Genomic DNA, 16,273 nt, shown 5'->3' with positions numbered 1-16,273 from the left:
CAAGATATTTTATCATCTCTAAAATAACAATGAAATCAAATGTGTCAGTTGCAGCGACGAAACAAATCAAATCAAAACAAATAAAACCATGAAAGTGATAAATTGTCACTGGACTTCTTGGAAGGCAGCTGTCAGAAAAATCATACATCTATAGCATAAATAGCTCAGCTAAGGGCTTAACTACTTATATTTTGGGGCAGCAGATTCAAGGGCTTTCTGAGACAATGCCAAATTTTCATTCTTATATCTTTTTAAAGAAGATGAGTTGACAAAACAAAGGAAGAACATACATAGGCTAACAAAACCTTTACCGAGCTTTAACAGTTGATTCATTGAACAAGCTTTAAAAATATTGATGTATAAACCCAAAATAGTAACAAAGCTTAAACCATTTGTCTCTCTGCACTTCCAACATACTGCATTGTATGAGCATCCATCTGTAAGTCTCACTGAAACTGCCACACCTTTCACAGTTTATGAGAAACAAGAAAATATACTACAAAAAAAAATACTAGTCAATCATTGCTTAAGCATACTATCAACACTAAATCTACACAAACCAAGTTTGATCAACGCAATTTAATACACTCACAATATTTCTTGCCATTGCTGGTGAAATGTATGCAAGCTGGAAATACACAGCTGCTAAATGACAATTTGAATTCCCAAACCACATCATTTCCCTTCAAAATTACAATTCTTAACAATGCAAAGACCTCTTTACAGCATGTTATAAATACTGTATATACAGAATACTGTACTGATAGAAGTTATTGCTGGAATTTTTTTTTGCAGTGACAAGCTTACAAGGATGTTGTTTTGTGTTTGATCGAGCATTTCCTTCCTTTCATCTTTCTTCTTCTCTATATGGTGGAAAGAATCATTTGGAACACTAGCACTTCCAGTTTCACCTTAAAGAAAACACACACAGAAATATTGTCTAAATCAATTCTTTGAAAATTACTACTGTCTAGTAGTTTTTTAATTCACCACACAGGTTTTTCCACATAAAGTAGTAGTCTGTTTCTAAACAATTTTTAGCATTCAAAACAAACAAACAAAAGAGTTGTAAAGGACAAAATCTATTTGAAGATTGAGAAAAACTAGAAGCCTAACTTTTTACTTACAAAAAATTGGTTCAGGGATTAGCGTAGCTGAGATGAGAAAGAACTTGTTTGATATATGGCGTACCCAACTAAAAAGCTGTGAGAAGAAGCCTATTAAAATCCTTACTCTGAAGCAGGCCATGTTTTAGATTGTCTTGATTATCATAAGTCAAAATGACAGTAAAATACATGCATAAAGTCAGTTTAATCGACTTTAAAAAAGATGCAAGTTGCTATCAAATATGTATATATTTTGAAATCCCACCTGATTTTCTGTCTTTATATTCTGCAAATTCTGCTTCAGGTGTTGGCATAGGCTTGAGAATCTGACGTCCACAGCTTAGGAGGAAATGAAAAATATTTACAACATTCAGTAATTTGCTTTTTTTTATTGCTGCTGCTGTGTTGCACTGAAAAACACTCACAAATTAATTTTCTTAAAATGCCACGGGATTGAAGGCTCCTCCACCAAGTTCTTTTTTTCTCCTAATTTGGCACATACAGATTTAGTCTGCACTTAGAAATTAATCAAACATCACCTCCCCTGGACACAGCTCCATAAATTAATAAGGTACAGTAAATTATTTAGAAAGTATTCAGAAATAAAGAATTCAGTTTCCCATTTAGGAAATCCTGATTTTCTAAAAAAACAACTGTAAAATGCTGTTACTCTGCAACTGCTGTTTTCAAGGATGAGCTCAAGTTGCGCCAGGGGAAGTTTAGGCTCAAGGTGAGGAGAAAATTCTTCACAGAGAGAGTTGTTAGCCATTGGAATGGGCTGCCCAGGGAGGTGGTGTAGTCACCGTCCCTGGAGGTATTCAAGAGCGGATTGGACGTGGCACTTGGTGCCATGATTCAGTAGTCATGAGGTCTTGAATGACAGGTTGGACTTGATGGTCTTTGAGGTCTTTTCCAACCTTATTGATTCAAGGATTCTATAATTTCAAATCAATGTCTTACATACAGCATTCTTTAGTCTCCCCTGGATAACAGTTACAGGTTATTATGAGATCATTCTTTTCTTCAATACTAGTAGATGTATAGGTCCTGTTTATTTTTTAACTGTAAATGCATTCTTTTTAACACATATGAAGTTACAAGAAATGTAACAGAGTTTACAGTACCTGCTACACACATAACCTATAGGTGTTTTAACTTGCTGCTGAATATCTGGAGAACTAAATGTGTATCCTGCAGGCTTATAGATATTAATGCTTGGTTTTGTAAGAAAATCAGCGGTATCAGGAAACTCTACAGGCGACCAGTTGCTGAAAGCCCCACTGGAGACAGATCCATGGCTAGGTGACCCCACAGGACTCAGGCCAGGAGAAGCACCTTCCAAAACAAACATTACACAGGGTTGAGATCACAATAAAAACATTACTGTTCAGAAAAGACTGAAATTAAACAAGAACCTCTCTAAGCGTAAAGAATGTGCAAGTTTTCAAAGCACATTTAAACACACACCCATGTAGCCAGACCTGTTGCAGGCTTTGAGATCTCCAATGATGTGCCATCGAGGCTACACATGTGAACAGGCAAATCAAGTAAAATGTTAAAACCTCTGGCTTTCAAAGGATTGGTTTTGATTTAATCAGTAACTGAAACTTTCCATATTTCTTTCTGATTCAGGATTGCTTTTTCACATTTTCCACGGGGGGTCAGGGTAAAATCAAACCCAGTTCAGTACTGGTAACTGATCTGGACAAAAATCCTTTAATTCAGTGTTTTGCAGTAAAGTAGTAAGATGCTCAAGACACACTAAAAAAACAAAGCAAAAATCCTGAAATACTCTGACTGTAGTTCCAAAACCAAGAGCTACAGGGGGCAGACACTGGCCTTTCTTGCCAGTGATGTACTTTTTTTTATTGGCATGATAATCTATCTAAATCTGCCTAATAAGCCATGGGGGTGGGGGTGTCAAAATTTGTTCATAGGTAATTGGATATAAAATCCAACCAACAAATTTCATCTTCCTTAAGTCCATAAAATCTCCCATTCCTGTTCAGAGTCCTAGAGTTTACTTCAGGCTCCTGCCAGTGAACTTTAGGAAAGACAGCTGGCTAATCTGGGCTCTGACTATTCTGTGCCTAACATCAATTTACAACTTCATTTTGCAATAAGCCAAACCATCATTTCTTTCCTATACATGGTAACATTTTGCAGGTACATAGCATCAGGTGAAAAGATGAGTTTTCTACAAGGTTGATGTTAACCATAATTTTAAGTATTCTTAGGAGCAGATTTTTAAAAATAAAAATTAGATATATATAATACATGCTGATGCTATTTTAGTACTCCATTTACATGAGGTACTCCATTTACATGAGGTACTATCACCAAGCTACACAAATCGCATGGTCTTACCTGCTCGCCTGGGACCTATGTGAGCCAGTGTCATAGAGGATGATCTTTGCTTTGGGATTGTCAGCAGGTTTGCACCAAAAGACCCATTTGAATGAGATCCTTGGCTGAAAATAAAACAATAAGTTTGTTGGTTGTTTTTTTCCCCCTTACCTTATCTTCCATTCTGATTAAATAAAACCAGAAAATAAAGTAAAATAAAACAGTCAGACTGCTGCAGATTACCTGTTACAGGTTCACTACCACTAAAGACATAGTACTGAAAAGAACTCAAATTCAAGATCAGCTAGAAAATATGTCAACTATATGGAATAAAACTGCTGGGTACTGGGTGAAAGCAACAGAAAACTTTACACAGTCCTAAAATGACACAGTAAATCTATTTAGCCCAAGTGCCATAAGTTTAACTTTTAATACAGTATTTACTTTTCATGAATGTCTTAACAAAGCAGGCTATTTTCTACCAGATTGGGCTTGCCCTTCAAATTATTTCTGCATATTTCAGTAATTTATTAATTGATTGTAATCTTCCAACTAAAGACTTTCAACTAAAGACTTTGGTTTCGACAAAGTCAAAAAACCAAAGCCAAAACTAGCTGCATAGCTCGGTAGCTAAATCGTTTAACTCAATCGCTGGGTGATGCCATCTGCTGTTTGAGGTATGAAATTGCACCCAGAAATTCCAATGCTACCATTCCTTCAGCAAATAAAAATGTGACATACAATTAAAATTAACTGTATGCATGTGCTTCTAAGTGAAAACAGTTGATGCAAAACTAATTATTTCATTATTTTATTACAGGAAAACTATTTATCGAAACAGATGAGGGGTTTGGAGCACAAGCCCTATGAAGAGAGGCTGAGGGATCTGGGGTTGCTCAGCCTCGAGAAGAGGAGGTTCAGAGGAGGCCTTATTGCTGTCTACAACTACCTGAAGGGAGGCTGTAGCCAGGTGGGACTTGGTCTCTTCTCCCGAGCAACCAGCACCAGAACAAGAGGACATAGTCTCAAGCTGCACCAGGGAAGGTTTAGGCTGGATGTTAGGAAGAAGCTCTTCACAGAAGGAGTGATTGGCCATTGGAATGGGCTGCCCAGGGAGGTGGTGGAGTCACCATCACTGGAGGTGTTTAGGAAGAGACTGGATGGGGTGCTTGGTGCCATGGTTTAGTTGATTAGATAGTGCTGGATGATAGGCTGGACTCAATGAAAGGTCTTTTCCAACCTGGTTAATTCAATTCAATTCAATTCTATTCTATTCTATTCTATTCTGTTCTATTCTAATCTATTCTAATTTCATGCTGTTTAATCAGATTTCAAACAAAAGTCAAATACAGAAATAGTAACTTGAACTCCCATCATTTGTTTAAATATAGAAATATTTTAAAATAGTTAAAAGTGAATACAGATTTGTTCTTGTGAAGTGTGATATTGACATGTTAGTCAACTTCAAAAAAAAAAGTTTGGGTTAACAACTGGGATAAATTGAGCTTTTCATAATTCATGCACTGTTTAGCTATCATACTTTTCATGCATTTTTTATAAATCATAGAAAAATGCTGCAACAGCATTTAGTGCATGAAGGTCAATTCATCCTGAACTGGAAGTAAGAAAGCAATACATATTTTAAGTTAAAAGGAAGCCAGTAAAAGTTTAGAGGTTAAATTAGTTTGTTTTGCAAACATATAAGCTGGACTTTTTTTTTTTTTCATTTCCCACTACCTGATATGCAGCCCTACTTCTTCTGACAGTGCATGCCAGTCAGCCTCAGTGACCTGATTTGTACTTGAGATCACAGGTACAGAGTATGGCGCATCATTCACTTGAAACATTTTCCAGTTGGTGCTGGCAGAATTTGGAGACTTAATTCACAAGATTTTGTATTAAATACTTCTGCTACCAAGTTCCAGCATTACAGACATAAACATTTTAGAAAGGCTACATTTATTATTGTCTTTAAAATGTGGTTAAGTGCTTACCTCGATGTGTTATATTCCTGATGTGATCTCTTGCTGTTACTCCGTTCCCATCTAGAAGCTGTTGATTCTATGGGTGGAATGCCAGAAACTCCTGAACTTCGTCTCAGCTGGGGTGTTGGCAGGCTATTCCTGCTTAATCCCTGTTGAGTAATTTAACCATACAGTCAAAACCAGACATTAAATTTAATCTTTGGTTTGTGGGGGGGTTTGTTGTTGGGTTCTTTTTCCTGTCAAAGAGAACAGGCAGCTCACCATTCAGAAATGGAAAAATAAATCACAACTGAATGCACTTTGGAAGTCAGTCAGGGAAGAGAACTAAAGGTATACATCATCCTCAGCAAAGAAACAACTTGCTTGAAATATGGAGGAAAGCTTTCATATTCCAAGTCAGCAAAAGAGAGAATGAAAACTTTTCAATATAGTCTGAAAGTCCCAATTTTAAGAAATATTTTTATATGATTTTCTCCAACATAGGGTTAGATTTTTTCCTTAGCATGTCACGTAGTAACTACACTCTTGCTTTCACTTATTTACCCTAGGTAACAGAAAAGTAACAGATTTACACACTGGTCTCATAATGTCATGTGCTTCATAGAAAGAAGATATATATTTTTTTTTCCCTTTACACTGCTGATTAGCATTTGTCTGATGACCAGTTTGATGCTCCCAAGAGTAAATTTCTTTGGGGAAAAAAAGTCAATGAAAAAGCCACACTGACAGTAATTGTTAGGTCAAAAATGTGGGAGAATCAAGAACAGCCCTGTTTGTGCCATATCATGAAAAAAATAACATCTGCAATTTATAGTTGCTTTTAGTTTTTTTTAATCCTGTGTTTATTTTGTGGAACCATGTTCCAACTGCAGATGGGTGCTTTCATCTGTTTATCCATCAATGGCTTCAATATACATTTTGGTACCTAGCTACATTTCATTCGATGTTTTTTTCACAGCTGCTCTCTTTTGACCTTAAACATAGCTCACAGGTGCTCAGTGAGGCACCTGTTATCCACGCAGGAATGTTTTAATTTGATCACTTCTCTAAAAAATTGCAACACACACAGGAATGAAAAATAAAGTAATTTGACCTTGAGCAGCTTCCGATCTCCTTTTTCAGCAGGATCCTCTATTTCAGGACAGGGGAAGAAACCAGGAAACGGTGTGAAGGGACTAGCCTTTGGCCTGCATGTGCCTGAGAAAGCACCAATCAAACTATTAATGCTTCGAAGGGAAGAAATCACTTGTGGTGGAAGGGATGGGTCAGCCAGGAGGTCTGCTAGCATGCTCCGAGCCTCATTTAGTACTGAAAGATCAACTCCATTTCCATTGCCAGCATTCTAGAAGAGATGGAAGTGCAGCAAACTATTAACATGGCCAAACATTTTACAGCATTCTAAGTTTTATCCATTGCAAATTAAAAAGATCCAACGAAGAAATCCCCAATGCAATGCATTTTTCTTTTAAAGAAAATATATCCATACAGACATGTTCAAACAGCAATTTTTGTGGGTTTTTCTCACACAATAAAATGTATTTCCACACTCAACAATAGCTTCCAGTTCATTTTCCTCCATTTAAAATAGAGATTTCTTTTTAATCTTGGTTTTTGGTTGCTTTGCCTCAGAATTAAACTTAGCATTCTATCTCTTCCAATAATATCAACAGAAATTGTGGTGGCCAAAGTGTTGTAAGTCCCTTATGGAGGTACAACTTACATAGCTTCATTACTTATATTAATCCTGATTCTACTGAAACAAATCCTAACAATCATGTCAAAAAGCAATTAGTTTTGATTTGGCATAATTTTCTGAAGAAGACATCTGCCCATTCACAGTGAACTCTGCACTCAGTCACATTTCACAAAACAATAACTAGATTCATAGCACACTGACCTGGTAATAGGGTTTGTACCACTGCCTCAAATCCCAATCCCAAAGTATCATCTGTAAAGGAAAAGAAGGAACAAAACCAGTCATTAGTGATATGCTAATGCTGAAAAGCAACAATGGAATAAATCATGACTGTGTGATGTAATACCAAATTCTTTTCCCTTCATGTTTTTAATCTGTAACTCAGACCATTTTCTCAGCTAGTGCTACCACAGCAGAAGCCCTAAAGAAGTGTTTGAAGAATTGAATGCAAGAGAGGTATCTTGACGACAGAATGATTGCACGGCCTGATTTCAACATTGCTGGCTTGTTTATAAATCATTCCAGATGTATAATAAATTAGATGGCCACAGTGCTTTTCCTGCTTTAAGTCACCCCGACTTCTAAAGCAAATCTATCCCAAAACCTCTAACATAACATTTGATATTTTTTTAATTCCCAGAGCCATTCAAACAGTAGTAATCTTGCAAATACCAAGCAGAAAGTGCTACATTCACAGCATTTGTTTCTTAAAAAAGCAAAAGTTGCTCAGGTTAAAAAAATCAATGAGTTTAAAAACATTGTCTTGCAAGAGGCTTTGTTGGGTTTTGTTTGAATACGGTTACAAATGCACACGTTCTGAATAACTACCCAAAACCCACCAAACCCACAAAAGAACGTCAGCAACACAATCTGAAGATGCTATCGACTTCCAAGTACGTCAACAGCACTGCGTTTTTCTTGACAAAAGACAAAAACATCACTTCAGAAATGAAATTCAGATGTTTGATTTATGTCTTCATGACTCCTTGACAGGTTCCAAATATTCTCTAATAAATGCAATCATTTGCACAACATGCATTCACAAGTCAAACAAATAAGGAAACCTTTTTTTCCCCCTCTTTCTTGTAGCTACAGAGCACAAATAAGGCGCCAACTCTCCATTTGGTAGTTCGTGTTCTGCAGTCTTGTAAGTTTTTCTACTCACTTTTATAGATAAGAACTACGTTTGGGTTTGTTTCTCTAAGACTAATAGCTCTGTCATAAAGAAAACAGTGTCCAGGTTGGCACTTGGCCAACAGAAGGTGCAGAAAGTGTCAATAAAGAAACACGAGGCTGACATGTCAGCAGTACCTAGGCAAGGGCAGCACTTCAAGACTCTTGCTCATCTGTTATCTTGACAGAGATACCATTCAGCCATGTTTAAAGTTAATAGTTATGACATCCACTTGCTATGAAAAGTCATCAAGCATGTGCTTAAAGTGGGAGTAAGCTAGACTATGTCACAAAGTCCTGTTGTGTAAAGCAAGCAGATCTAAATTTAATAATTTGAGGAGTTTGGTTCTTAATTCATCTAGTTACCGTCTCTTCACTCATCTTTGTTTTTTAAAGCAACTTTAAGCACAAGAGTTGAGTGTGACCCTGTCAGTGACAAGTATTAAGATAACTGCCATTTTGTGCAACCATTTTAGCATGATCACTCTAAAGATGATGCAGTTTATCCTCCATAACAAACTAGAATGAGTTGTCCAGCTGGGCAAGTTGGGGTTTTTTCTTCCTCCATTCTCAGGTTTCTATTTCCAGACTGATATTTATTTACTGTATCAAACATTGGTAAATGTTTTGCTTTCATTCTGACCTCTTTAGCTTGGACACAGAGGCTGACTGCATTCATCTGCTTCATTGACTTTTGACTCAACCGGCAACAAAGATCAGATGTCCACATGAGTTTTGTTAGTCGTATTAGCAACCTTTGATACTAACGGTTCACGTTGTTGCATAAGCTTGCTTGCAATACTGCAACCTCTATTTGGGGACACAAAAGAGGTTTCTCTTCCCTCCAGTTCTTTGATATTTTATATTTCTTTTAAATATGTGGTACATCAGCTAGTTTTATTTATTCACCATACATGAGATCCTAATAAAATACCTACAACTCTTCCTAACTCCAGAACATTTCTGTACCAAACTTTTAACTGTTAACTACTCTCCCTGATGCAACCTCCTTAATTCACCCTGTAAGTGACTGGAGCTTTTGTGTCCATGGATGCACACACATGCATGCTACACAGGTTTCAGTGTTGTAATTTAAGGGTCAATCTATATGACTGAAAACACCTTCCTTTTGGCTATAGTAAAGCTAGAGTAAAGAAACAGCCTCAGCATGGCAGAGGCAGGAAATAACCAAATGGAAAAGTGTTCCTGCTATATGTTATGTCCCATACTCACCCAGTGTATGTAAAGCAAAAGAATGTGCACAGCTCATGCAAAATCTACTTCAAATGTAAACAATGGTTTGGTATCTCACATGTCAGGGCACCGTTTTGTACACAGTTTTAGTTAAACTAACAGTTTCACAACTGACATTCATGTCTGAAAGGTTTCTGTTGTCATTTAAACCTGATTTAGTCTTCTTTACAAATACCAATTTTAAAGCAAAGAATGTAAACCCATTTAGAGACAAACAGAACTTAAGCTTGCCTGTGTGTCGCCAACAGACTTCTTTTTGTCACTTCCTATGCACCCCCACTGATTAGTACATACACCTCCTGAGAGAAGACAGGTGGAGTATAGCAACTCCCACAGCTGATAACAAGGCTAACACTATCAGGGCTCATGCCATGTGCCTGCCACACGCTGAAGCAATTAAAATGAGCTGGTGACAATTTTAGGCATAAAGTATCAATCTCTTCTACTAGGAACAATGGAAAAAATGCTAGTCACTCTACAACGAATATTTTTTCGACAACTTGGTCTATCTCTGTATTAGTCAAACCCTCACGGGTTAATAGTGAAAGGGCGGAGGGGGGTGTGAGGGGTACTGCCTTTTCTCAGCTGCTCTCAAAAACACCACAAGATGGCACTCAAGTCTGGAAAGCATTCCCCCAGCAAACAATTCCGGGAGACGGGAACAGAAACCAGCAGCGTATTCCTAAACACCCCTTCTGCAGAATTGAAATGGTTGGAGGGACAAGGGGGGTGCCAGTTTTAAAGGTTAACAGTTAATGAGATCTGCTACTTTACAAAAACTTCTCTGTTTAAGGGAGAATTTACTCCTTACCATGCTGCTCTGAAACTAACTGTAAGCAAACTGGTCTTTGTCTCTCACTACCTACCAGACTTAGTTTAACTAGCCTAACTCCATGCCTTGCAAGTATAAATCTGGAATACTAAATAAAGCAGTGTTTTGCACTTTCTTGTTGTTATGTTGAGGGTTTGGCAGTAAAAGCTTTAAATTAACTACCGTGGATCATCAACAAAAGTTACAAAGTATTCCTAAAGTTGCACTAACCTTACAAGAGTAAAAAGGGCACAGTTTATTTTGACTTAATGTGAACAGACCTTAAAATAGGTCTTAGGCAGAGCTTCAGCAATTCCTGATTTTGCAACAGTACGACTTGTTGCAGAAAGATCTGTACACTGTAATACTAAGATTTTGAAATCCTTTGCACATAACATTCTTCCTCACCTCCTCCAACAAGAAACACCTGATCTAGGAGGTACTTGAGTCAAAAACATTGCAAGCTACAACTTAGACTTCTGCTTAACAACTCAGACTTTGGCTTTTAAGCATTCATTGTCAGTGCCAACATCACAGCAATCACCCATCTGGAAGCTTCTCTGAAAATAAAATTACAGTGGGCTCTAATAGAAAGGTGAGAAATATACAGCACTCACCCCATAACCCTGTACACCAGTTGACAAGTGAGCCTGGAGGAGAAGTCCTCATATTAGCCTGATTCTAACATCAGTCTCCGAGTCAATCCAAAGAGCAATGATCATACTTTCCTGCTTTCGTGTAACTGCCTGGCAAGCTGATAAGGGTTTTGAATGACAGTAAACAAAAAGACAAACCAAAACAAATCCTCTACACACAACACAGTACTGTGCCTTGTTCTTGAACAGTGAGGGACTGTATTATGTTTTACTGTAACAACTGAATCTATTTGGCTTATGCAATAACTTCCAACACAGTTAAAAGATGATAAGCCAGCTTACAAAACCCCTTTAAATATAAATGACATTTTCATTTGGCCACTATCAACCAGCGATCGGTTTAGGTCAGATGGAAACGTCACTCAAAATAGGCTATGGGAATTTACATCACTGAAAGACATTTTTCTAAAGGCTAAGAAAGTTGTTAAAGATCAGCAAATTCTCCCCAGGGGCTGCTGTTCTGAAGAATGAACACTATATTCAGTTCTATGGATGCTTAGTCAAGTCTAAGGAAACTTTAAATACCTATCACTGACTGGAATTATGCAGGAAAATTGACAACGAGCATCAGATGTTACCCTTTGTTTATATTTTCTCAAACAATAAAAACAGTCTTTCCATATACTCCAAAGGAATAGTCATGCAATTTGAACACAAGAATTTTAGAATCAACTTACAAACTCATACAAATAAAGGGGAAAAAAAGTGCTCCTCTGAGAAGCCTGTAGCCTAAATAAACTAAAAGCAGATGAGAAATGGGAGAAGACAGTCAATGAAAACCAGCAGAGCTTCAGGGTTCTTTGTTTTGTTTTTAATGACTTTTCTGTATAAGAAGTTATCTTCCCTCTCACAGTGCAGGCTGTGTTTCCAGGCGCCTGTGGCAGATGTGTCTCTCAGAAGTGAGTTGGTGCCATGGAGCAGGGAGGTTTTTTGGATCTGCTTTGCGTGAGTGCCACAGCTCCATTTGGCTAAAGTCATGTTTAAAGAGTATTTTAAACTTCTAAAGCTTTAAGCACACTAAAAGCCTACTTTTCTCAAGTTAGAACCCTTAATATTACTATAATAAAGCATTTATAAGCAATGGAAAAAAAATCACAAATGCTCAACTCAAACTGTGCATGGTGTGATAACTGTGTAATGAGATTTTCAGAATAATTTAACTTTGAAAACACAAAATCATATCCCCATAGCTACTCCAGAGTTACTTGTGTTTGTGCAAAGTTAGACTAAGGGCAACATTCATACTTATGCAGAGATTTAAAATACACAGCTACAGAAAAATGTTTCAGAGCTCAGAAACCTTAAAAAAAAAAGTAAATCTAAAAACTAGACTAAAACTCATACATCTGCTCCATGGCCTTAGCTGAAGTGTGCACTCCATCTCAGGCCATACGCTGTGTTAAGATCTGCAATGCTGGTGCTTGATTGCCTAGAGCAGGTCAGTGGGAAATTTTCCTTCCAGTGCTTGTGAGATTCAGCACGTGCATTATTTAATGCTTGTTAAGAAATGAAAACTTGTCCTATTTGACACCACCCATTCACATTCCATGCTCAAAAACTGTAATGGAGAAAACACGAGTACAAAAATTAGTTTCTGCTTCTGACTGAGTCTTTCATTGATCAAATATAAGAGATTCCTAGTTGCTAGTAGCATCTGTTTGACACCATTAGGCATTAGCTCCGTAAATAAGTATTTCCATAGCAACCAAGCATAGAATTAACTAAACAATGAAACCAACACCATAGCAACTTGATTCAAAAATCAACTCTGTAAAAAAAAAAAAAAAAAAAAAAACCCACATTCAAAAGCAAAATTCTACAACCCAATAAGAAACTAATTTATTGTAGAGTATGGGAAAGGTTATGTTACAGATCCATTTCTTTTAGTGACTGCCTTTCAAAGCAGATTGATGCTAGCTTCATTGCTTTTATTTCTAAATTACTCTTTTGTAACAGCTTACAATCAATTAGCTTTTTTAACTCAGGTAATTTAATGATAGAAAAACAAACACAGCAATATACAACCTAGAAGTCTTATTTTATTTATTTATGAGGATTGGCTTTCCTCTCCGGGTAGAAAAGGTAGATGTTGAAAACCAGTATGTTATTGAGTAGTTAAGTTGTATTCAGTATGAGACCAAAGGTGAAGCAACTAAAGCATGACTCTGTCAGCGTAGATGTAGCATTATTTAGATAACAGAGTGTTATGTTGCAAAACCTTACAGGCCAAAACAACAGCCACTTGAGTAGATTATTGTAATCAAGAAAAAAAATATAGCATGTATGAAACTTAAGGCATTCAGAGTCATGATGACTTTTCTCCACCCACTTAAACTTCCCAGGGAAATAAATGGGACAGGAAAAAAATAGGATATTTTTGGATTCCTAATACTTATCACTTCCTGACTCTATACAATTTATTTATCCAGGGTTGTACAATAGCTAACAGGTTGTGAAGGCTGCAGATAGCCAGACTTCTTGGAGCAGAAACTGAGTGTGCACTTATGGTTCTGAGGTTTATATCCATGTACTGAAGGAAACAGTCATGTCTCCTGTCCTAGATTCTATCATTGCCTTAACAGAACTCTTTCATATGTGATGTTATATTCATTTCTTTAAGATGTCTATCATCTTCCTTCAATGGAAGAAGATTTGCTTCTACTGAATTGTTTTAGTAAACACTGTTGTAGACACTAACAAATACATGCAACATGTTTGGCTGGACACATAACAACATGGGAACATACAAGTGTCTGGTCACCCTCATGTTTTTACCAGACTCCACAGTATTCTGATCTTCCTTGCATACACAAATCTTCAAAAACAACTGCACCTAAGTAAATTTTAAAAAATCACTTCAGAGTTTTCACATGTTTAGTTACTGTTTTCAGTAACTTCATCCTAGCAGAGATACAAAAAACACAGCAAAAATGCTCCATTGTGCTGAAATTTTGAGTCAACTCTCAGTAGGCTTATTCGTAAAGTTAGCATTACACCCTGCAAGCAGAAAAATATGGGTTTTGTTTGGCTGGGGCTCTGGGATTTTTTTTTAATAAGTTAGTTTCACCTGTTTGTTTTTAAGAAGATCTGCTACTTCTGCTTTTTCACCCAGGAGTACCAGCAGGTCAGCTTCTACTTTGTCTGCCATAGAAAGTTTTCCATTTTCAAACTGCTGGTTATGTTTGCTCCAATATTCATTCCTTTCAGTACTTTTTTTAAGGTCTTCTAACATTTCAAAAAGGTTCTAAAAGGTGTTTTGTCTATCAAGGGAATGTTTTTTTTCTTCTTATGTAGATAATGAAAAAAAAAATGGCTAAAACCACACTTAGGTCATTTCCTGTTCCTTCTAGGTTTTGTCAGACTTGCACGTCAGAGTAAAGACCAACCAGTAATTTATGGCAACTGGGGGAGGGAGGACAGAGGAAAAAAGCCTGCTATGTGCAGATCCTTTAATTGCCCATTATAAGCATTTTCCTTTAGAGCATGTGTTTCTAATCACCATCAAAGAAAAGAAAGAGTGCTAGGTGGATTACTGCTCTGATCTGGTAGTTGCTTCGGTGTTCTGGCATTCTGGACTTCTTTTACTGTCATCCAAAACCTAAATCCATTTTTTAAAGTTGTGTTTATTTTACAAAAGGTAGATCTAGAAACTGCTCCCAAACCACCCTTCTCACATTTACCTACTGGCATTATTTTACCATTATACATAGTAAAAAGCCTTTACTGCTGTGTTGACACGCTGTTAATGTATCATGTTGGAGCAGGTCAGAGAGAGCAGCCTTAAGTTGTGCAGAAAGAAAAAACACAGTCTTAATGCAGTAACTGAAAACACTTACTAGAGACAAACTGATTTACCCTTCTGTCAGCTTCATTTTTTTAATCAAGTCATTTTTTTCTGCTTATTACACTGGAGATATAGAAATTAATTTCAGATCTTTCTCTTTTTAGCAAAGAGAAACAATCTCATGACCGCAAGTTTGGGGTTTTCTTCAGTACTGAGGTGAAGAAAAGGAGGTACAGAATTTTTCAAAGATTTTTATCAGACCTTCCTCCTTAAAAATCTCATAAAATACCTGTATTTCTCCTCAAGCCCCCCTCTAAAACAAGCAGCAGCAAATTAAGCTCTCAGTCAAAAATCAAGATGAATGTGAGAATGGTTCCCATCAAAAGACCAAACGGTCACCTAGTCCAGTGTCTTGCCATTGACAGCCCCCTCAAGATAAGGATGTTGTCAAGTAAGCAGCATGACTTCTCAGAATATTCTCTCAACCTCAGCAACACAGCTCAAGGCGCTGCATGTTGTATGCTTTTGTATATTACAAGAGTAAATAGATTTTTCACCTTTTTGTTTCTCTGGTCATCTTTTCAGAACCACATAACCTTCTGACAGATCCAGTACCATACACAAAGGCATTTCATAAGTTAAATACAGGCCATGCAAAGTTCCCTTTCATTCTGAATTCACAGAGCCAGGAAGCAAACAATCAGCAATGCTTCCATGCAGCCTGCGCACCGAACGATTTATTTTTGCAGAAGCAAAATCGGTTGGTTTCCAGCTAACTTCGGGCACAAGACAATTCTTTTTGGACTATGAGGCTGTATTTTCAAATCCCTCAGGCTGGATTCATTCAGAGACACGGCACCTTCAGAGTAACAAAACTCTCATTCACTAAACACACCACTTTATTTGATTACATTAACAGTTGTGCTAAGGATTTTTATTTACAAAATTGCCGCAAGGTACAAGCCTTACACAAATCAGCATTTTCTTTCAATTACTTGATGATCACCCAAAAAGAAACATTAGAAGGCCTGGAGTTAGAGAAGTAAGCTGAAAGAAAATGGTCAAGAAGCCAAAGAAGATATTATGTCATAAAGGAAAGCAAATATTGCTGCAATGCTGTGGTTGGAAGTTAGACATGGGGACTGAACTAACTAAATTCTCAGTTGCTCAAGCTGAAGAATTAAAAGCAATGATTTTACAGCAGATGAGAGAGTCTAATTATGAGCCTGATTACATGAGCAATTGTGTTAGTGAAAGTTAAATCAGTATTGGAAAAAAAAAAAAAAATCTTAATGGACAAATTTCTGGCTGAAGTGCCAGGAAACAGAAGATGAGATCTCTTGGGGGAAAAAAAAAAATATTGAAACTCCAAATAATGTAATACAGATTGCTGTCAGAAACAGAGAAGAACAAGGGAATGCAAATTGCTGCATTCAACAAAAAAGTGCCAATTTACTTTTCT

General features: G+C 37.0%; 1 protein-coding gene across 1 annotated transcript in view; it reads right to left on the bottom strand.

Moving 5' to 3' along the window:
* The window catches only part of PDE3B (phosphodiesterase 3B), a 76,132-nt gene that overhangs the window by 9,056 nt on the left and 50,803 nt on the right, over nt 1-16,273 (bottom strand). Inside the window, exons 2-8 of the mRNA XM_009905170.2 lie at nt 7,335-7,385; nt 6,531-6,779; nt 5,447-5,586; nt 3,474-3,577; nt 2,231-2,441; nt 1,372-1,445; nt 808-911 (exon numbers count right to left, since the gene is read on the bottom strand). Of these exons, the coding sequence (XP_009903472.2) occupies nt 808-911; nt 1,372-1,445; nt 2,231-2,441; nt 3,474-3,577; nt 5,447-5,586; nt 6,531-6,779; nt 7,335-7,385 (933 nt within the window). The remainder of the gene's footprint in view (nt 1-807; nt 912-1,371; nt 1,446-2,230; nt 2,442-3,473; nt 3,578-5,446; nt 5,587-6,530; nt 6,780-7,334; nt 7,386-16,273) is intronic.

Source organism: Dryobates pubescens, chromosome 22 (assembly GCF_014839835.1).
Source record: "Dryobates pubescens isolate bDryPub1 chromosome 22, bDryPub1.pri, whole genome shotgun sequence".
NCBI lineage: Eukaryota > Metazoa > Chordata > Aves > Piciformes > Picidae > Dryobates > Dryobates pubescens.
The sequence above is the reverse complement of the archived record's forward strand: the minus strand, read 5'-3'. Positions and strand labels throughout refer to the sequence as shown.